Consider the following 24,828-nt stretch of genomic DNA (forward strand, 5'->3'; position numbering starts at 1 on the left):
TGGTACATATACAAATTTATATCATCTCGTGGTCATATAACGATTATTCACAAACACACAAAAAAGAACCTAGAAACAAAACATTATTAGATACAGATAATTTCTCAGATGTAATCAATTTTCAATGGACTTCAAAGATTTCTCCACTCGCCTTTAGTTTTTTTGTATGTTACTATATACAAAAATATACGTCAAATTTTGAACGGATTTTAATGAATCATATTATCTATAGGATTTAGGCCGTTATGGCCCCCATACTAATTGGTCACGATTGAGGTCAGTTTTTCTCAAACCAACTGCCAAAGTGAGGAAGTTCATTATATTTTGACGGCTTCGGTGATCTAGCGGTTTAGCACACCGCCGTACTTCCAAAGATCTTGGGCTCGATTCTCGAATTATATTCATGAGTTTAATTGTTGACATTGGTCAAGTGTTTTCTATGTATATTACGGGTATGTATGGATATACAAACACCTATTTAGTATTTCTATCCCTTGTTTAATATTAATATTATATTATTAATATCCATACAAAGTACAAACTACATAGTTTAAGTTAATTTGGTTTCCTCTCCGATCTTTTGGAATGGAATTTAGTCTGTCTTTACGGCCATTTAATTCTATCTAACAGGAATACATTTATACGTCCAAAATTAAGTATAGGACATTAATTGTACGGAATGTAGGCATTTATGATGACATATGTGTATTTTGATATACCTACCTACTGTTTATTTTGCTGCATAAATTCCTAAAGTTATTAATTTTCAGTCTAGCTAATTACTTGGACATATCAATGCGTTTTGAATAACTTAATTTTGCTAATAATATTTGCGTAGGTAAGCAAACGTGATTTAATATTGTTAGTTGTCAATATATACTAGCTGTCAAAGCGATTTTATACGCTAGTTTCGTACGCAATTTGAATTTATGAATAGCAATATGACTAGAATTTCAAGCAAACATTACAATGTTGATTCATTTGCTCTGAAACGCCTATAAAATTCATTCAAAATCCATTTTACATTACTTTTGAAAATATCCACACGCAAACATGAATATGTCTTGTTAGAATTTGCCATTGAAAAGTATCAGCGATCTTATGTGAGTGTCATATATCTGCCACAGTTATTGAGATTCTGAATACTTGCCCAATTTAGGAAAGGTCTTTATCTAAAGTGAGTAAAACAAAATAGGATTAAACTATAGGAACTAGAAAAGACATGACCTTAAACTAGTTACATTTCCCAAGAATATAAAAGTAATTAGAAACTTGCATTTTCCCATTTGTTCCACTCTGGAACAATAGAGATATTTATGAAAACTAGTGTAGTGTTCATCGTTTTTTCACAGCTTTCACGTGTTAAATATTGAGATAAAACATCTTATATAGGTGTCTATCCGTACTTGCATCTATACCAGGTAATATTATAAATTCGAAAGTGTATCTATCTTTCTCTTACCCTTTCATGACTAAACGGCTGAACGGATCTTAATGAAAGGCATGATAGTTTGTATTACGAGGACGGACATGGGCTGCGCTTGATCTAAAAAAACAGTTGTGTAGTAACACAATATGGTAGTTGTTTCTAAACTGGATCTCGAATTACTTTTTTCCAGCTTGCCAACGTTTCGTTTAAAAGTACACAGTAGTACCTACAGTCTAAGTAGGGCTAAAAATGCTCACGTACGTACAACACAACCCTGAAGGTAGTTTTTATAATAATAGTGGTTTACTACACCCAAATCAAATTAAATCAAAATGTCTTTATTCATGTCTCTCTATTAGTCTTAATCTATTTAAGTCTATATCCTATAGTATGTCACAGCTACCGTCAGTCAGGAGTTCTTTCAATCTAAGAAGAACTGACTGGGTTTCTAGCCCAGCTCTTATTCTTTCCAAATGAGCTTGTATAATTTATAGAATTGAATATATAGATTCATTTGTAAATTCAAATAAGGGACAGTAGAAAAACCATCAGGGACATTGCAGTAGCATATACTCTTAGGGAGAAATATTATTTTCCATTAAGAGTGTCCCATGATTTTTACAGTGACATGTAAGCAGAATATAACGACTTATAGTTGTATAGGGCCACTTTCGTTGGTGTATCTCGAGCGGAAACTGGTCAGGGCCGGAAAGTGTGTAATTGTGGCATTCAAGTTGTACATTTTACGTGAATTCATCCAGCGGGGTGCTCACTCGAGGGTAACCGCGGCCGTGGGAGAGAAAACGAGAGTGTTAACAATACTTCTAGCTATTAAATAGGTACGATCGTAGAAAACGGAAATATAACTTTTAAATACTGAAACATAACTGTGTTACTCTCCTTGCTAACGCATAAACATATTTTGACAAAGGCCAAATGTTGCACGAATATAACTTACAATTAATATTTAAGTGTAAATTTAATAAAAAAAAATAATGGTGAAGTCTTCTGACTACATTTTCAACTGTCAATATTGAGGATCGATCACCAAGCTCCACAAAGACGGCATTGGTGGTCGCGGGTTCGATACCTCGCACAATGCAGACGTTTGTATCCGTTGTCTAGTACCCATGATGATTTGTCCAGGGTTATTAATACTATTATTACAAAATCAGGAAAGCTTTGTAGACGATAAATAAATCCCACGTTTCATTCATGTTTTTTTAAGATATATACAACCAAACAGCAACAGGCATCAATATGTTATCATAAAAGTGTAAGACAACTGAATGTAAACAAAAGATTACTAAGAGTGTGTAGATAGTTATCCACCTAAAGGTTTGTTTTATCTGGTCAAATTAACTGTGCCACACTTATTATACGATAACAGCAAAAATGTTAAATACCTATAATACGAGTACTTCCAGTAATCGACATGAGAAATTCCTGAATCATTTATCCAGTAAATGGTTTTTATTAGATACTGCAGTCTCGTTGGTTTGAAAATAAATTAATTTTATATTTTATAACTATTATTAATAAAAATATACTATATAAAAAAATAAAAGTAGAATAGACAAATAATTCTTTACATTTTATAAAAGTAAAAATTTAATAAAAGTAAGCTTTATTCATATAAACTTCATACTATATAAACACTTGAATAGCAATATAATATTTTAAAAGCAAAATATTATTGATAAATGAAAAATGTGATGCCACCTGATGGAATGTCGTAACCGTCGCAAGAGTATCAGAGAAGTATTCGCAATAGTGCATCATGGTAAGAGTGTAGTACATCTAGGGCAAAATAATGACCGCTTGGGCATAGTACCTACCTGCAACCGACGTTGTATGTTGTACAAGTACTGAGTTGAATAGAGGTACGTGTAGTTACTACCTCTATTGAACTAACTACGCAGGGTTTCCACACTATTTCAATTGTTACATTTACACCTACGCTTTGTTACTGAATTGTTTGAATTCATCTACAACTGTAGTGCATTGTTTGTAAAACGGAGAAAAATCAATAAGTTTTTATTGGTATACATATATTACCAACACCGATTGTTTTTTTTAATCATGTCTATCAATAGTAATATTGATAGACATGATTAAAAAAAAAATCTATATCTATATTATCTATAAAAGCTACATCTATGAGTAATCATAGATGTAGCTTTTATAGATAGAGAATGTTAAAATCTATTATATTTTTTTTAAATTACACATTATACTTAATATATATCTTAACATACCTATAATAAAATACACTAAAATTTTGTGACGAGACGAAAACAGTCTATTTGTGTATTAAGGATCTGCTCAAAATTGGCCAGCAGCAATTGGGATAACATTTTCATAAAATTACTGTCATCGATGGGTCAAAATATGGGGTAAAGAAAGCAAACAGAACTACCTTCCAAAGAAATTAAGTATTTTAAATACACCAACTACATTTCAATTAATTTATTGATATTATAAAATAGATGGCGCTATTAATTACTTAATATGTAATACAGTTATTGTTTATCGTATCGTTACAGTTACAATATAAGACATCTACAAATACAGACATATAATACATGAAGTAGCGGGCACCACTCGTAAATAATATTCGTTTAGATAAACTGAACCTTAAAAAACGTTGTCATTTCTTCATCAGCCTTGATGGATTGTACCTATTATAGACACGATAATTACTGCCAGGACTACCCGCGCAGGTTAAGCATTCCATTTGCGTCTGATCTCCGCGAATCGGTATTTATGAACCACACCCACATAAGGTTTGTTTAAATGAATAATGTGCAGAATGAATAGGTACGCCATTGCAAACTATTTTATAACCAGACCCGAGACAAAGTCACTGCGCGATAACGATGATATCGAATATCATATGCAACAGTAGCAAAAAACCGATATACTCGTATATTATTAAACGGATAGTATTGGAGGAACGTAAATACTTATTCTATATTGAATTACGAATCTATCTTCACGCTAATTGCCTTACAGAGTAAGAGAACAAATAGCATAAAGATGTATAAAATAGTAAAAAAAAAAAACATTAAAATATTTAAGCAAATGCGTTGGTAATCAGTATTTATGTATTCCATGCAATATATCTATTATCATTAACTTAAACATAATCAATCAATTCATTCCCAGATATAATTTTTAGTTTAATTTCTTAAATACAGTCAGCAGTGGATGGTGATAGGTAGTGGATATACTGAGATAGGTATATAAGTACTTAAACATCTAAAATCAAATATGATAACATTCAGAAAAATTAACTAGGAACTATCCCAAGAGAACTTGTTTAGAAAACCAAAATTGGCGCAATCACGAAATTAATTGTATGAAAGATTAGTACGGTAGATAGCAATACCATCTTAATTGAATCCATCCACAAAATAGACAAGGGTCGGTGTACAATAGCGCCGCGTATAAATAGTCGTAGAAGCAGAAGCCGCAGGTAACATTCCACAGGATAGGGGCTCCTGCAACAACCAACAGACGAGTCCCGCCGCCTCACTCCTTAATTACATAGAGATGATAAAAACTGTATCTCGAGACGAAAGGCACTCTCCGGTCTGTGCTACAGCAGTCTGGTCCAGTCAAACGGACTCGTTTTATGTTTGAACGAACGCGATATTAAATGATAAACTTGATATTATAATGATTTAAATCAATTTGAATGAAGATAAAGATGTTTGTTACGCTTTTACGAGTACACGAAAACTGCTGTACCAAAAGTTCATCATGAACTTTGGTACATTATATAGATGAAGCAGTATAGATCTACGATTTTGAGCTTATTTTTCTCTCTACTTAATTTACAGGTCGAAAGAAGGGTGAGGGACAGGAATATTTTTATATAAACTCTCTATTTACCTCAAACTTATTGTTTTTTTATTCTTTTAAATATTGAGGGTTTATTCCGAAGAATATGCCACCCCCATCGGTGCAACAATACATAATATCGAAATTACGGTACATTTCTTTGTTTAATGCCAACTTATTGTTTTATAATTAACAAAATTATAATATAAATATAAATAATATTCGCGGTTTAGAACCTGATGTGAGACTGATATATCTAGATGCATTCTCATCGATTATCTAATAATTATCTAAATCATATTCCTAATTCAATTATAATTACTGATATAATACCTGTTTTCCAGGTTTGCTCACAATCGTCGTGTTCGATAAATCGTGACTTTGTAACGTGGAATCCAGTCCTAATGACTGGTAATTTAATCGAATTATCCATCACGGCACAGTGGCATCCACACTAATCTTGAGATCAGATAGATTTGAGGCAGCAACACAAAAAGTCAACTTTTTTCTAATCAGGCATTCTCATGACAAAAACTATTAGATGGTAGGGATCCGATAGAAATGTGCTTGGCCTAATTTAATGATGAAAGGGTGTGTTGTAAATACTGTAGAACATGGGCACAAATTTTACAAATAATATTTTTTTTAAGTAACAAAATTTACTTAAATCAGATATATATAAAAAGACATCATATACTTAAAACTTGTAGGTATATAATTCCGAAATCGATACCTATCATGCAATATTTCGTTAGTAAATTATATATTACTTATATTATATACATTACTTTGTAAAAAGCCATCTGCATAGGTCACCTCACCTATTTCAGCTGCCAAACAGTTTACTTCGTTAGGTTATAGGGTTTAGGTAGGTTAGGGTAAGATAATGCTGTGAAATTATAAGTCTAAAATGGCAACGCATGAGTATTAACACGAGAGTCACATTAACACCGATGGACCATGACTAGCACGTTTTCCATTACAGTTACAAGTATAAAAAAAGATTATTCATTATAAAAACGATAACATAGATAATGGTCCCTGGTAAATTCTACTCACTGTTGCGCCACGAAATAAGTAAGTAGGTCACAGGGAGGGACTCTGCAATGTCTACATATTACAATTTTACTTCTGTGTCCAAACATAAAATAAACAAATCGTTACTGGCCTTGAGAACGCAACGAAAAAATATGTATTTCTGTGTTATTTTTAGGAAACTCGTAAAGAACAATGATGGGCTTGTATTCGAGTTGCTCAGACTAACCCATTGTTGTGGCACCCCGTTTGGTTAGAGATTATGATCATTTTACCACGTTAATAACGTAATTTTCGTTAGTAACACCATTTCCTGGAACGTAATTGACATAAACTATAGAAATCATATCATCATTAGGAATAGATATCCTTTACATTCTTTTTGTGGATGGTTGATGCAGTTAGAGAGGGAAAATTATAATCCAAAAATATTGAATTAGTCCATTTGTCGGAACTATAAGTTAGACTAGACTAAATTGCAGTAGGTGCAGTCAGTAACGGAAGGATATTTTGAATCCAAAAAATTTTATGGAATGTTGCATCCGCCTGCGTTGAAGGTATACGTTTACGGGGCACTAGTGGAGGAAGATAGACATCATTAGCATGAAGTCAGGTCTGTTAGGACATCGTGCTGTCTTAATAACAATAATATCGTAATACCGTAATACACTAGAACTTAACCACGGTAGTTTCTAGGGAGAACTACGTACAACAATTGCCTTTCTCCCCCGATATCGTCTATAAGCATACCAGAATGCAAAATTCTGATAACCATTTTAGATTTCCCACAATATTTAACATTTACTATATTGGAACTGAGTTGATACAATCTCTAGCTACCTTATCTAGGCTTATCGTGATAACCCTATAATTTGATGTTTATTAATATAATGATATAGAAATTGTCACATCAGTATAACTATACTATTTTGAAATAAACTTCAGTCGTTAAATTCCGTTGGGTATTCTCAGTTATTGAACAAAATGATGTCATTCTGCCTATAACCAGAATGGCCACAATGAAAACGAATTTACTAATAAAGCTATTGCGACTATTAGAAACGTTTATCTGTATACAAGGACAAATAATCAGAATTAAATGGCAAAAGTTAAAAAAAATGGCAACATTAGGTACTACAAATATATTTATTTTGCCTGAAAAGTGGTTAACAGGATGGAATAATTTATGAACCACACTCTTCACCAGAATATTCCGCAGCTTCATTTGGATTTTTTTACTATTAAATTCGTGAGCGAAATATTTCGGTTACTTTATGTATTAAAATATTCGTAAACAGAATAAAAACACTTTTCGATCAGCGATCTTTTTATTTGTTTTTTTTTTAATATATTTATAGGCAGTGTTTTATTTTATGTTGCAATTTATTGTAACATGTTTTACTGTGCTGTCTGACCGCAGTCGTGCGATAGAATATAATACCTATGGAGGTATGTTACAGCCGTAACCGTTTAAGCCGTAATGGTACTTATTGTATAAGTTACAATAAATCAAATCATTTTTTTTCTTTATAACCCTTAATATGACACAGGAGTAGAGTTTGAAACACCGTTCTAAAATTAAAATTTTAAAGTAGTATAATTGAAAGTTATAGATGCGATGCGATGAAACACTTGACACAAACGTATTGTAAAATTGATAAGTATTAAGTTCAATTACTTCTTCGGTATTAATCATATAGCACTATCGATGTGCTATAACATTTAATGTAATATTAGCAAAATATTTGGATGATTACTTTTGAAAAAGGCTAAATTAAAATGATGATACGTTTTAAAGTAGTTTACGAGGGCAACGCGGCGAGATACAGCTAGTTTACTCCATATCCATAATATGTTAGAGGTTCCTAATCTATAGTTTCGCAGCACCATCAAATTTAAATTACAGTTTTAGAGAAAGGAAGATAATAACATAGACAGATTACATAGCTACATAATTGTGATTAATAAATAACTATAACATTCACCAAATAAAGTGACTAATAAAAACTTAGACATGATTATTCGCTTTGTGCATACAGTTAAATCCTGTTGTAACATCAGGTATTAAAGCATAAATCAAGAAGTAATAGATAACGATAATAAAAGTGAGAGGGAATTGAGTAATTCTATACTATTTACAACATTGTTCCATTAAGTAATTTCCATTATCTGTGGCGATATATCCAATGATGTTTATTTATAGTTTATTAATAAGTCACATTGAAGAAAAATATATATTATTTCAGTACTAACTCTTGCATGTTATTAATAAAGAAAGTAGTCTCGTTTCATCAATCAATTTGAATGAAGTAAGTTTGAGTTTGGGTCGTCATTAAATTTTGATGACTAATTTTTCACACTCCAAATAAAGTAGCCGGTATTCCCTAACTGAAACTAATGTCACATTTAGATTGGGAGTTTGGAAAAACATATTTGAAAATAAAGATAAATAAATTGTCTCCTATATCACGTAATATGCCGTGATTATGATTTAAGCAACACCAAAGAAACAATTTCTTATTTATTTGAGAAATTAACGTAACGTAGGTGACAATCATCTTATACTCGCATTATAATTTTTCATAGCAATATCAATATATAGCGATAGCAATTGTAAGTAGCTTTGACGTAGTCTAGTGTTTTGAGTAGTCATGCTCACTAAAATGTCCAGACTTGTGGCGGCGTGGTGGGCCGGGTCATTGGGCTCCCTAAAATATGGTCGAGCGCAGTGATGGCTGGCTCATCCGTCATACTCGTGAACGGGTGCTGCTTGTAGGGACTGGTCTGCTCTAATCACTATGACTGATTTCCTCTTATTAATTGTTTAACCAGTTGGTTATATATTCAATATTATTTCTATTTGAGTATTTAATAGAATTAGTGCTAATTGGTGGTTTGTATTCACACACTTAAACTTAAAAATGTAAAGTAATAATAAAATTATTTAAAAGAGCAACACGCAAGTTTCTTGCTCGTTCTTCTTGTGATGAGACAGCTTTCCGAACGAGCGGTAGATTAAAAAATGTAATGACTATTCAAAAGTGCTTCAATGTAAGTTTATTTGAATAAATGATTTTCTATTCTATTCTATTCATTACAATCCTAGATTAACCTTTTCTCTTCATGTTTATTTCTGCAGGTAGAACCAATTTAACATAAAAATAATAATGCGGCAATAATGCATTTGGCGTTATATTTACTTTAAATTCCCCTTTAATTTCCCTATAAGTACATTTTTAAAATAAATGGTAAATATTAAATGAAAATCAATAATAATAATAATAGTTATATTTGGCACCACCAAATCTTCAAGAGACTCATTACCTTGTGGGTTTCTAAACTAAGCCGAACCTGTATTATATGGTAAACATACATTCGACATTTCCAGCAACAGCTTAAAACTAAACGTTAGAAATTATAATTTAAATTGTTCATTTAAGCACAACGCATCTCGGACAGTATAAACATGAAGTATGAATATATTATATTTATAGCCAAACCATGACTCATGGACTACGTTCGACACCAGCTTAGATTAGTGTAGACTAAGTACGTAAGTGCTTTGCTTACATGCATAGTGAATGAGCATTGCTCATGACAGTAAACATTGTAGATTGCGTTATATTTATCAGAACACTTACTTTTTCCACTTACCTACACATAACACAATACACATTATTAATTGAACCAAGCGTTGTGGCTTAGTGGTAGAACCAGAATCTTACAAAATTAGGGTAATGAGGTACATTTTGTTAGATATAAAAATGTACGATGTGATGCCACAAGTCGACAATAGGCTTCTGATAGAAAGCACAAGTCGTCAGCTATTGTTACGTTGATTATCACATTATAATGATGAAGTCAAATGCGGATAAAGTGATATTGGTGTACCAATATGACAAATATACCCATCGGAACTTCAAGACAGAATACAGGTATTGGAATTGACGGAACTTCGAAAAGACAAATACATTTTATATATCTTGTTTTTAAACGCATGATTTAAAAGAAGGGGTTTTATTAGTAACGGGACCTAGCTGCCAATTTTTAACGATGTACCGTGTCAGATTCTGGAGAAATAGAGAAATCAAGATAGAAAATCTTGATTTCCCTATTCTTTGAACATGTGTAAAAGTGCATGCGCTGGAATCACAATATAACACATAAGAAAAGCAAGAGTTGTGTATAAGATAAAAAATGGCTAGTGAGCTACTTCTACATGCCTCGTAAGGGAAAACAAACCAACAAATTATCTGTCTTCTCTGTCTTTCTCTCTTAACTTGTGCTATTTCCAACCTACAGAAATGTGGAAGATATATCTTAAATGAAAGACCGTAAACGAGTCTACAAGGCAATTTTCGGATTACATAGATAAAATGCGAAAACCTCCTCTGAAGTAAACGGCTAATGCAACAAAGTAACCATTAGTCGCATAATTGGACATGCTACATGACTTGCCAGGAGTGCACGTGCGAGTGACTCACTAACTTGCCTGCTTTCCGCCCACACAGTCATACGAACGGCAAATGAACCAAATGACAATAACATCCAACAACTATCATCAACTGAACTGACGAATTAACTCTATGTAGTACAAATAATAATACGATTGATTTAAAGTAACTATTTGAAACCACATATCAAAATCATCAGAAATTTTATGAAATTGTAAAATTTCCTGAATATCTGAAGTTGTTTGTGATGGATATTCCAAGTAGAAATCTACACACAGTATAGTATAGTGACAGTAATATAAATAAGTTCCTGTAAAAATAAGGAACTTACTCGAAATAGGTAACTTATATAAACAGCCTATTATAAAATATATTACATACTATGTAATAATACTATGAAGCTGGACGTACTCGTGCTAACTATTCCTGAAGATTACGGCATTATGAATCTATTCCAATAATTTCATCTCATGATCTTACCAGAACACATGGTGCCACTGAAAACCAAGGGATTTTTCCCCTAGTTTTATTAATTCTGCATATTTAGTTTATTATTGTTATTTAGTTTTTATAACATAGCTTACATGTTTAGTTTATGCTTGTAATACACCTTGCGAATCCAAACTCATTATTTAGTAGGAAACCTTATTTACTCCAAAAATACTGCAAAGCTGCCTACCTCCTTTTTGATGACAGTTTGAAATTAACTATTTATTCTATTTACCTCTAAAACTAGATCAATGTCTCGCCTACAAAAATTAGACCCTGGCCTTATTTAAAATTGTGTCACCGTATCCATATAGAAGGCTTTTGCAGTATCCAAACGTTAGGTGCGAATTAACAACTTAATTATCATACTCATAAATATCCATATCTGATTTATAAAGTTTCCACATTTGATTTGTATGTAAGAAACAATCTATTAAGGTTAATTAAATCAGCAGTTGCGTTTACGATGAATGCAGTGGTTTATGCTCCTAGGTTCTATATGAAGCGATTAAGTACAAGTAGATTCTTGTACCAATCGTAAATGGTGTGCGCATCAATACATCCGCCTAAGTCATTAAACTATGTCGACCACTGTATCCACGAAGTACTAGTCCAGTACTGAGTAGATACTGTAGTCGACATAGTTTAGCGTATGTCACACATGCGTACGCGGAAAAATGTAAACTGTATATTCACATTTTTTTTGTCTACTGTACACACGTGATTGAAGGTGGCAACCTTACCTTACACCGGTGATGGTGACCTTAAATTATTGATATGTGCAGTTGACAACCCTGATTTATTCTAACAACAATGAACGTCAAACTAAAACGTAATGCGTCAAACATTATGACGTTCACACTTAGTTTTTGGCGTCCCTTGCACTGTAGGTTACCTTAAAGAAATAAGGTAATGGTCCATAGGAAATGTAATAATAGGATATGGAATCTCTCTTTCATTATGATTTTTTTAATGAGTAAAGCCTATCCATATTAATATGAAGAGATAAAGTTTGCGAGTTTGTACTTATACATATTATTGGATATTAAATTATTTTATTGTTGGATAGTTCATTTATCGAGAAAGGCTATATGACATCACCCTTCAACTAATAGAAATCCAGCTCCAATCAAAATGACTGCATAAACGGGGAAAAAATGACACAGACGAAGTTACGAGGATCAATTAGTTATAGTCACTATAAAGATGTACAAACATTTATGGTGTTAGTCATTTTGGTACAGTGAACTAAATATAGTACACAACAAGCTGATTTAGAAACGGCACCAGTTTTTTACCAGTTCCTCAACATAATTACAAATATATTTCAAATCCTTGGGTAAAAGATTCATTAATCTTCATGTATGTACATACAATACAATAGGTACGTAGTACCCTATCTACGCTAGAACTTAAGAAAGATTTATGTACAGCATGCATTTATAATTTATGAACTCGCATTATACATAGTTAGTTATAAATTATATTATCCCACAAATAATAATTTTGAAAAGATGAAAAATTAGATTTAAATAATTGTTCCTTCAAATATGTATAATTTATGAGACACAAAACTTGACAGATCAATTTTTTTTATTAAATCAACCAATTGTAGGACTCCAATATACTCGAGAGTTCGAGATCTATTCATTTCATCTTTACTTGGAAAAGAGTAGGTACCTAATTACAGATATTCTCACATTACATTTGCGGAATCGATTGTTGTACTATTGAATACTACGCCCTATGCTTATTTATACTGCAGATTACCTAATTAGATTATAGTCTCGATCTAAATCTATGTGAAATACGAAACTCATTAAAGTATTAGCTCAGTCAGCAAAAAACCGCAAGTATAAAACTGGTTCTGGAACCTTGACAGATAGATACAATCATCGAGTATAAATGTATAGATTTTTAAATAGACTGCCCGTTTACAATAAGATGGAAAAGTATTTATTACAGATATAGGTCTAAGTATTTAATATTAATAGATATTCTGTGATATGAGGATATGTTATATGTAGGTCATTGTTGCGAACTATTTATATTTTCTTTGCTCATCGTCTTGGTCTCCATCCTTCACAGTCATCGTCATCACCAGCATACTGCAGTCCACTGCTGGAAATATGTTTCTCTTGAGGCTCGTCATTGGGCACTGTATTCAGCCCTTCTCTTCTAGTTGTTACCTGCAACCCTGCGTATGTCGTCGCTCCAACTAACTGCAGGGCCCCATACTACGTTTGCCGATTCGTAGTTCAATACATACTTAAGATACTATATAGATTATTAATCGTAAAACATTGTATAAACTTTACAATAACATTGTAAAATTTATACATATTATGTATTGTGAAGAAAGATCTGCAAGAGTACTCTGGGATATAATTCGATCATATTTAAATCTTCATCATTTGTAGGTACCTACAGTGCTTCTTTCTATTGTTAAATGGTACACTAAGCACCTATTGATTCCATATTCCATAAGAGCTAAGTAAATAACTTTACAAGTATTAAAGTTGATAGTAATAATAGCTTCACAGAATGTTCTACTATCCTAATTATGCAGATATCAGTTTTTGATAAGATTAAAACTGTGGAATATATACTAAATTTACATTTTTATTATCATAAGAAAGTATCAGAGAATATTTCTTCAGATTATTTATATATCGCATTGCGTATTTATAAATAAATATCTAGGGATTTTGTTGGACTGTAATTGCTTCTAAATTCAACAAAGTACGTCCAAGGTTTTGTAAATTAAACTTAATAAAGTTTGTTTTTTTTTTAATTTTATAACTTTATGAATTAAACAGGGTTATAGCCCTGTCTAAGTACTAATAATATAATAAATACTATATACTAAAAATTCATCCAAGTCACAAATCTGGAACCACTCGAAAAAGACGTTAAATTTTTACTAAAGATTTTCGATGCTAACATGTGGATCGCATTAATTTAAAATTAAGAAGTAACCGTCACATTCGGACACTACACACTTGACAGGAAACCCAACATATGGCCAATGGCGCCTGAGAAACCGAGTCTTTGTTGATTTTTATGATAATTTTATTTTCAACGGATATCAAAATTTTATAGTAGTGATTGAAGATATAACTTAAACCATATATTAAAACTTGCAGACTTTTAAATATCTTTTAATATTTCTAGAGACATAAAAAGAATATTAAGTATACTCCAATTTCTTTTATTTTAAGAACATGATATTGGATTTATTAGTTATCAAATTACACCTACTCAGATACTACTAGTTAATATTTGTTTTAACTTACGGAATGTTCTTCTTCATGAACGGACTTCTAAGTACCTAACTGACAGTGATAACTTTCCCGTGCCGTTATTATGAGTAACTAAACACCCTACCTCAGTGGTGTCGTGTCTCTCAGATGCATAAGTACTGAGTATGCATAAATCTAAAACGAAATGATTGACGTGTTTGATAGTAGGTATAACCCATGGCATACGCTATTTGAGTAGTAAGAATGTCTCGTCATTTTTCCAAGAACCGGTCCCGAACGAGCCTCATACAGCACGGATCGAGTACAATAGGTGTTTCAACTTTTCAAGGCGCCCGTTCCTCTCGCATACCTGGCAAGCTGGCCGTGCCTGTCGCTACAACGGGTTCATTGTTTCTGGTATTGTTATTGCTATTATTTTCAAACATTAGAAACTGTTTCAAGAAAGGTAAAAATTACCACCACGCTGCAGTAAAGACGTGACTTTAAATTTTGGAATTAAATACAATTCAATTCCCGTATAATTTTATTCCTGTCTTAAATTTATGTAATTAGATGTATATTTTGTTATCGTTTCACTAGTAGACCGGCAAGCGAATATTTACTACGCTACTTAACTCGAAGTCTGCGACCTTAGCGTTGTGCAATAACCGACGACCAATCATGCAGAAATGTAAACGTTTGCTGAAAGAAACATGCGATTTGCGGAAACGTGGTTCATGAATAATATTATTATTATTAAATTCGAACATTTGATTATCCTTTTGTTATTGAATAACCAAGTAAATAGGTAAATAAGTAATTGTATCAGATAGCAGAATGCCTAATCTTGTCCAAATGCATTATGTGAACTCCTTTTACAGATATCTTAAGGATTTTATTTGAAAGAGTATATTTTTATAAATAACAATGTCTATTTATTTCTTGGTATGGTGTGGTGTGGGCACTAGGACGATGTGCAGAGAAACAAACTGCATGCAAGGCCGGCCGCTTCCTACGACGCGACGAGCGACGGGTGCAAGTGTAGCGTAGGTCGCAGACGCAGGTGTGTACAGCAGGTGAACGTCTATTACTAACTAACATACTAATGAAGTTACATAAGGCATTTGTTCACATGGCCAAAGCCAAATTTCACGGTCATTCGCAAATTCTAAATATGTAAGTATTCCATAACTAAAATATTTTGAATATAAATATATAGGTCATATGAAGTCGAACGATCTGCAGTAGGTATGTAATTTGCATAAAATAAAATGTCTAGTCATTTACAAAATTTGAAATATTAGAATTATATAACTACATATTTATTAAACGAAAAAAATCCGCTGTTTAAGCCATACAGAGAGACAATGGACACTTTATAGAGCACATCGTACCTGAAAGGGAACGATTGTCGGGCACATCATTAAGACGAGTATGTGCTTAGTCTAATTTTAATCACTTCTCGAAGAGTCTTCAAACGGATAGCGTATAATAGAAGGGTTTTATAAGAATAAAATCGTATGTACGTAATATTACTTTACGTCGTAAATCATAAGAATTTCGAAATATTTGGTTGACCTATGTCAAACTGGGAATTAGCTTAACTATGGAAAGAGTTTCTTTGAAAAATTTATACTTATAACTGTTTAGTAACTCTAGTTTTACAAATCTATTTTACATCCTCTATGTATTTACCTGTATTAGATTACTAAAAAACTTATTTGTCTTTACTAACGTCTACGTCTACGTTATGAAATTCAAGCAGGTTGAACACAAATCTAGTTTGACCGCATCTCTAGAACCGCTAATGCTGTCCCGTCCAAATGGATGGAATGATATGTCGCGAAAGTGATTCTTGTCCTCGACATAATCGTGAATGATTCTAGATAATAGTGACAAATTAACTAACCTCAACTTCATCGGTAATATAATATGTTATTTGATTGGAAATATAACGTTTGAAACGTTATATTCACTTCACAAACTTCGTTAACCAAACGGCATTTCAAATAGGGTGTTAAAAGGTTTCTTCAGAATTGAAATCGGTAAGTCCAGTGTTTCATGTGTTTCATTTGATGTCATATCTATCATCTACTATCACCGTACGAAAATTGATCATACCTACATTAGTTTTGTAATTTAAAATTTTTCAAATTGATAAAACTTATGTCGTTGGGATATTTATTTCATTTTAATAGTAATGCACTATAAACATGTAATGGATACCTACTACAACATTCATAGACTTTGAATAACACTTAGTAATATGTATTATTCACAGATATATCACCATTGGTGGGTAGGTATGAAAAACATAAACAACTGACGTTAACCAATGAAAACGCTCAGTATCCGCGCGAAAAGTAATTGATTAACTTCTAAACTCACCTGTCCAGTTGCTTTCTTATAGCGGAGCGTCGCCTCGCGTACGAGGTCCCTGACCAGCAGATCGCCAGCGCCGCAGGGCACCAGCACCCGCACAGAACCAAAACACACCGTCACCTTCATATTACGACCACACTGTGAATCACCGAAACACTCAGCGCTCACCACGCACTGTAGTCACTCAGAGCTGGCATATTAGTTTGTCGACAAACTAATAGGAGCACGACACTATCTGATGCACATGGTATAGGTAGCACTGTGTCGAAGTCGCGCACGAACCACCGGGGAAACAAAAAGAACAAGACCACCGGAATCTCGGTGTACTATCATAGCGTAGACGGTACCTTTCTTGCTAAACACTAAATTCTTTAATGCTATTCTGTTATAAATTTTACACACCGAATACACAGTACGTTTTGCACATTGAACACATTACGATAAGATTACGCATAATACGGGTAAAGAGCGCGATCTCTGCGACAGCAACGGTCGTGGCAAGGAACATGAATAAGAATTTAAAATTGTTTGTAGCGGCGGCGGTGAAGTGGGGAGGCGCGGGGGCGCAGCCCGACCGGTTCCTGCGACCAACCAATGAACGGCGGCGTCATGACGGGCAGCTGTACGCTTGTGGTGGAGGCCCCGGCGTGCCGCGTCATACCTGGCTCACTGTCGCTCGTGGTTTTAGTTACTCACACACATGTCATGTCGGTTGTTTTTCATACTTTCATAGTATTTTGAATGAAACTGCCTTTGATTAGTAACGTGCAATTTCATTACTTATTAGGAATGATGATAGTTCATTCTTGATAGAAAATAATTTACGTTTTATCTCATAAAACGGGTAAACTTTAAGTGTGACCACGGTATTATATATCTGTCTAAACAGATTATGAATATACCTACATATACGTCGTAGTCGTAGTACATATATGTTTGTCTTTATTACTACTAGGAATGCCAATTTATATGTATATACAGATAAATTGATATTATTTGGTTATTGCCCTTATGTCTAGCTGAAAATTCTGTTCTGGATCAAGATTATAGCTACATTCCTATATTTTAGCATGTTTGATCAATATTGCCATGCCAACCACTAGTACAGATAAACTCGCATACCCAAAAATATGATAGCTGCATGATAGTGCATTAGATAAGAATATAATACGTAGTATACCAATGTAACAGACTTTTAATTATGGGAGACAGTGTTATGTACAATAAAGTTATGTCCAAAACCAATAATAATAGTTTAAGTAATATTAAACGATTGCATTATTAATAAAGTAAACATTTAAAATATTGTTCCCTTTCAACAATCTGTTGGATTAAACAGACACTATCTTTTTATACTCAAGGAATCTAGGATTAGACATTTTAATTCATCATGAGGAGTTATACCTACTAATACTAAGGCTAAAGTCATGTCATATTACTTTTTGAGATTAAAGAAGGTATAAATACTTTATTGAGTATCGTGTAGTCGTAGTGGTTATCTTTATGACCTATTTCACTTTGCCGATGTTACTAAGTAGGTATAGCTATATCAACAAACAAGTAATTTGCTTGCGTTTGTCATAAATTATTATGTAAACTATAAATTAAAATAGTAGGTAATAAGATTCATTATTCTGTAATTATATTTAATTAATAAAAAATAGATTAATATATCTCTTTTAATTTGTATCTTTAAATTTTTTTATTTCCAAATGGTTTTCTTTACCCTTTGGTATTTACAAGACTAGATTAGGCGCTATCTTATAAAACGTTAAATATTTACTTTGTTACGCAATAAAACCGCCTGGTGTCAGTTATTACATCCGTTGTGACTTCTCTGATATTCTTCATTTCAAGGTTAAGGGCATTAGTATGCGGAAGACGACCGCGCCGCAGTAACCGACACTGCGTACCTGACCTGCACTCCTATACGATATAAACGTGTAGCGCGTCTAAATATAAAACAACTAATTCTGAAAAATAATATTCAAGTTCTTTATTCCTAAAACATACTCGTATTTCATTTTTCCCCATATATTTGCATTAAAAGGATTTTATTGGATTTGGTCTCTTTTATAATATACCTTCGCAAATGTGTTGATGATGTCTTAGTATTAAAGTATATCTGGGTTCAGGAAATAAAATAACAAATACAGGTCATGTAAACCAGTTTTAATTTGTATGTAATATTGCTTAATTGAATTGAAATAAATAAAATACACAATACATTTTCTACATAATGCGCAATTGAAATATCTAAAAATCGTAACATAAGGTTTCACAATAATGATAATAATAATAATAGTGTGTACGGCATAGCCGTTGTATTATTATTGTAAGTATTAAAACATATATATATAATTATAATCGTATTTTGCGACAACGACAGTGGAATCAATTTAAAATAAATTTCAAATTGAGTGCATTAATGTTCCTAGAATACATCTGAATAATATAATCGTATCCACATTCGTTATAAGCTCTCTATCGTTATTGAAATAGTTACTGTGGAACTACTCGTCTACAAAGTTTACAGGTACACTAAAATTAACAGAACTATTTTTCATATTTTGTAATTTCACAGAAGTTTCTTATTATACTTTGAACTAGAAACGGTAATGTTTCAAAATCTAGTGTATTTTAGTATAGAATGAATAAATGATTACAATAAGCATACGCATAAATTATTTTGGCACTATGTGTGTGTACATACGATAAGAAAAATATTGAGTCGAAATACAAGGATTAAAAATAGCAAATAAGAGGATTCCTTCGAAAAATAATGTCATCTCTTTCCTGCATGATACACATAAGTATTCCAAATAGAATAGCACTTGACAGGATTAACAATATTTACAAAGATTAACAATTTCCTACATTTCAATGGAGTGTGCTTTCGCTTTTAATATATATACAAATCGAAAATGTTTAAAACACATTGAGAATTTGTTATATTCACATCACTAGGTATTCTTTTTTTTTTCTCAACTTGAAGCATGGGCATATTACAAAAAAAAGGACCTCATGCTAATGAATTCTTATAAATAATTGCGGTAAATGAAATATGTTTTTTTTAATTAATATAAATACATGTAAGCATTATAATGCAATAAAGTTTTGATTAAAATAGAAAAATATATAGGAATATAAGAACAAATAAATTGAAACGAGAGCATATTTGATTTTGCGCGTTAGCCTCACTCCAAATACACATATTTGCAACTAAAGTTGCATATTGAATTATCTGATCAAAGGCTACATGTCCCTCGTAGCAAAAAAGTTTAATCCCATTAGGTTACATCTTACTCTAAAAGTAGCTATAATAATTGAATTGACACAAACTTATATAGAAGTACAATGATGAAAGTAAATGTTATATTTATAAGAATATTTTACAACAAATATTCGCTATTGGCGCTGGTTGTACTTTAAGTCTCATGGTAGTTTTTCTATAATACTTTCAATTTACTGTGTTAGTAAAGATGTTTTAGCGACTGTAGTTAAATCTAAAATAGATTTCAATAAACGCAACAGTATATATTGTATTGGGTAAGGAATGTTTAACAGTTTCCTCATGATTCATATATTTAGTAATTAATAGGATAATACGTCATTAAGTTTGCTTGACTTTATAGCGCCATGTTAAAATGTTATAGACGTATAAACTTTTCAAAAATAAAGAAGGTTAAAGTTATAATCAGATTTCTGGACCTTAATGTAATATTTGTATTCTATTTTATAGTAAAAAATGTTTTCGGCGTAGCCGCGCCTAACAAATTGTTATACCGATGAATCAATATGGAATTTCAATATTAAAGAAAAAATGACAAGGAAAACAAGAAATAATATCTTGTAAATGGCACCATAGTTACTCATACAGGGTAAATGTTTATAATAATAGGACTGATACTTCACAAATGACTAGAATTACATAATAATTAGGAAACAATAGCAATATATTTCACGAACTAAATTACTATGAAAATGAAATGTAAAATATGCAAAAAAGGCTAATGATATTTATATCTGTTGAGAATCGGTTGAGAATATGTACAGTGAGCTACATAGCAGCCTTAACGCTGATTTAATTATACATTACAATCATGATATTTAGACATTCGCCTACAATACTAAAATACATAATAGGTACTGAAGATGCGGTACCTAAATTAGATAAACTTCCAGTCTACGGTAACAATGTGTATTATAAAGACAAATTCAAATGCAAAATCATGCTTATACTATATTAATTAGCATATAATAATTGTTTTTAATTCCTTTGTCTCAATACATTGAATAATATTGGACTCTAAAGACAAATTCACGGTGCGGGGCCAGCCCTTATTATTTAAACATCGACATCTACTGATTGGTCGCTCGAATTCAAGTCCCTATACCATTATCACAAGACAAACGACAAATAATTCTAATACAGAGCACCTTCTAATTGTAGAGATCATCTCATACTCCTAGATGACATACGAGCCATCACATGGCACCTTCGGCTATACATGAATATCATACAGAATTATATATATATAAATTTGCTTAGGTACATATTGACACAATTTACAAATACAAATCAATTAAAACAAATAGGCACGTCAGCAGTATCGACACAACGATGGCGATTACTTTGAAAGATTAAAAGGTGATTTCTTTCTCCATTTTACTACAATGCCAATAAAATAGAATTGAGTGAATTAGTATTCCCTACAAGTTTCTCAATTAGAGAGCTAATTACAGTTTTCGTCACCACAATTTCCTACATTAATAATAATAACACAATAGCAATAAAAGTTAGAAAATTGTCATGATTACTCACTCATATTCGAGATTTCTTAGTTATCACAATATCTGAAGAATAATATAGTCCGAAAGTAAAAAAAGACACAGAGAATACAAATCTGCCCTTAGACGGTTTAGTTCTTACCGTTCGATTCACATAACACTACACATCACTCTCGCCGTCGGTGACATGAGCGGGTTGGCCGAAGTTTCTCGTGATAGATTCTGTGACGGTCCGGATATTCGCTAAGTACCTGTGCGCGGGTTCGTCTGAGTCGTAGATGGCGCTGAGCGACTCGAGGGAGACCAGCGCCTCGGAGTCGAGTAAGCGGGAAGATGCACGAGAGGACACGTCGTCGTCGCGATCGAAGTAGCACGAGTTGACGTCGCTCAGAGCAGCCTCGGCATCCGTGAGCCCCGCTTCATTCAGCATCGAGACATTCTCGAGAGCTGGGTCGTCGGTCGTATAGCCGGTACTTTCTGGATGTCCACCCTCCCCGTCTCCCTCGCCCTCCGAGCACGAGGAGCTCCATTCGGATTGACTCTCACCGTAGAGGCCCATTTCTCTATGATTCGAAGTGGTCACCTGCGGCCGAAGACAAATTGTATAATATATAATACATAAACTTTATAATATTAAAAAAAATATATTGATTTGTCATTTTAAAACAAGATATTGATGTCTAGACGTAATACATTTTTTATAACAACCACCCTTTATGTTTCGAAGGATACTCTGTATTTGGTTTCATTATACGTTACAAAATGCTCTATTTGTTAATAATAATATAGTAATCACAAATTGAAAAAGTTAATCTCAATAATCTTTCATTTTGATTGTTTGTAAACAGAAATAAATATAAACATACCCGGTTGTGTAGTCTCTCCTGGATTTCTTTCTCCTGTTTCTCTTTAGAAATTGCCGCTTCAACCTCCCGTGTACACGGTGGACTATAAAAATTAAGAATTTCTATATTATATGTATTTCATAAAAAAAACTACTAAACTACTGATATATATATATGAAAACTGTGTGAGGATATTAGTTTTAAGTTAGAGTAAAAAAATACCGCGACAACAATTTTAGAATATGGCATTATCAATAGTTCGGAGGACGTCATCCAAAATATTTAACTCATAGTCCATAGCGTCCATAGGCTATATAATACAACGTCTATCAGATGTCTCTTATACTTGATTGCCTCCATAGTAGTATAAAAAAATAAGTTTAAATATGAAATCAGCATAGGAATATCATTAAATCTTTCAAATCATAGACAGCAACTTAGCATCTTGCAGACTATACCAATCGTCTTAAATGTACCAATTAAAATCGTAGAATTATACCTAGAGTTGTGTTCCCTGTCGTGTGTAGGCGACGGCAGCTCGACGACGACGTCGGTGGGCAACACGCCGGGGAAGTCCGCCGCCGTGGGCCGCAGGGGCGACGGGACGTGCGCCACGTGGGCGAGGGGCGCGGGGGCGGCGGGGGCGGCGGGGCCGGCGGCGGCGGCGGGGGCGGCGGGGGCGGCGGGGGCATCGTGCCGCGCCAGCTGCGTGATGGCCGCCAGCCCCACCGCATGCAGCGGGCTGCTGTTGTTGTTGCAGTTGCGTACGGGCTCTAACGCTGGATTCTGACCTCTGGACAGACAAATAAATCACACGTCGTGTTGAATGTTTGTGTATCTCTTGACCGAATAGCAATAATCGATCCCAAGGGGACCTGCTTAGAATGCTTTACACTTAGAAGATTTTTTTTTATCTTACAAGAAAAGTCTAATAAAGATAGATCTTACCTTAGTTCCAGCTTTAATTCTTTTCTTTCTATTTTCTGCATATTGTTTTTTATATGACTCTTATCGTCGAGTAGTCTTTGAATTTCTCTCTCGAATGGCGGCACGCATACCACGTCAGTCGGACTTCGTTTCGTAAACACTTCCCTACTATCTTGATTCAAGTGTTTCAGGTTGTTCGGTCTACTGCCCGTACTGGAGAACGAATTAGTTCGATGTGTGAACCGACTCGACACATCCTTCTTATCGGTCTGACAGCACCCGTCCCGTTTTGCAGACGCCTGAAGCATATTTATTATACTCCGCTGTAATTTCTCTTCCTCCTTGTGAAAGTTAATGCCGTCGAGAAATTTATCGTCGAGAGACGGTTTCTTACTCATTTTATGTTTCGCATACAATTCATTGATGTGGTTCTGTATAGGTTTAGTAGCTCTAACCTGTGGGTAGTCGTATGCGGGACTAGGATTTGTTCTTTGCGGTCTCAATGGAGGTAACCACTGCGTGGGCCGCGGCGGGGAAGGAGAGGCATCTGTAGTTCGAGAATAACTTTCATCAGAGGAACTGAGACTTGGAGATCTAGTTAGGGAGCTAAGTTCGTCGGCAGAGGAATGCACGCGCGGACTGCGGGCAAGTGGTAAACTTTCGCTCGAGCGCGGTCTGGGCAGTCTCGGAGGCGGCCTCCGTTTGTGAGCAACAGGTGGCCGTGGTTCTTGAGGCCGCGGCCAAGGTGGGACGAGTGCTCTGGGAGGTGGCCACCTAGGGTTTCCCGACATTCCATGAGGTGGTGGCGGCGGCGGCGTTTCATCAGATTCCTTATTTCTTCTCCCTTTGCTTCCTTTATGATTATTACCATTACTTTGATGTCCGTTAGACGGCAGTAAGGGTTCATTTTCGCCAGCAGCTGATGTTTCCCGCAAGGGCGGTAATCTAGAAGGCTGGGCGGCGGCTCTCCTCGCCGAGTTTTGCAACATGGCTAATGGTGTTGCCACTCCACCATATGCTGTTGGGGGATTTGGAGTTGGCCCATTAGTAGTCGGATTAGTTCCAGTGCCATTTGCTGGTGCTCTATCTGTTAAAAAATAGGTCGTCATTTCGCCTTTCCCCTTTACTTTCACTTTGCCTCTGCATACAAATTGATAAGGCAAGTCTTTGAGTAAATGATAAACCTCTTCGGTAACTTGTGTGTGATTCGGAAGACCAGTGGAATCCATGCGAGATGCAACATTTACAGTGTTGCCCCAAATATCATATTGTGGTTTTCTGGCACCAATGACACCAGCTACGACAGGGCCAACATTTATCCCTGAAATAATTAAAACTATGTAGCTTTACGAAAGTCAAATTAAGAATTTGCATTTGAAAATATGAGG

At 33.9% G+C, this 24,828-nt stretch overlaps 2 protein-coding genes across 3 annotated transcripts in view; both read right to left on the reverse strand.

The window, feature by feature from the left end:
• Nucleotides 1–17,393, reverse strand: part of LOC131850845 (partitioning defective 3 homolog) — a 52,586-nt gene extending 35,193 nt beyond the window's left edge. Inside the window, exon 1 of the mRNA XM_059201221.1 lies at nt 16,884–17,393. Coding sequence (XP_059057204.1) covers nt 16,884–17,003 — 120 coding nt within the window. The 5' untranslated portion in view covers nt 17,004–17,393. The remainder of the gene's footprint in view (nt 1–16,883) is intronic.
• Nucleotides 17,394–21,588: 4,195 nt separating this feature from the next.
• Nucleotides 21,589–24,828, reverse strand: part of LOC131850725 (Ca(2+)/calmodulin-responsive adenylate cyclase) — a 95,148-nt gene continuing 91,908 nt past the window's right edge. For both annotated transcript variants that reach the window (XM_059201066.1, XM_059201067.1), the window contains 4 exons: nt 23,462–24,761; nt 23,013–23,306; nt 22,535–22,616; nt 21,589–22,251 (listed from right to left, as the gene is read on the reverse strand). In XM_059201066.1, coding sequence (XP_059057049.1) covers nt 21,829–22,251; nt 22,535–22,616; nt 23,013–23,306; nt 23,462–24,761 — 2,099 coding nt within the window. In that variant the 3' untranslated portion in view covers nt 21,589–21,828. The remainder of the gene's footprint in view (nt 22,252–22,534; nt 22,617–23,012; nt 23,307–23,461; nt 24,762–24,828) is intronic.

The sequence above is a fragment of the Achroia grisella genome, unplaced genomic scaffold, assembly GCF_030625045.1.
Source record: "Achroia grisella isolate CSIRO2021 unplaced genomic scaffold, CSIRO_AGI_Agris_v1 utg779, whole genome shotgun sequence".
Taxonomy (NCBI): Eukaryota; Metazoa; Arthropoda; class Insecta; order Lepidoptera; family Pyralidae; genus Achroia; species Achroia grisella.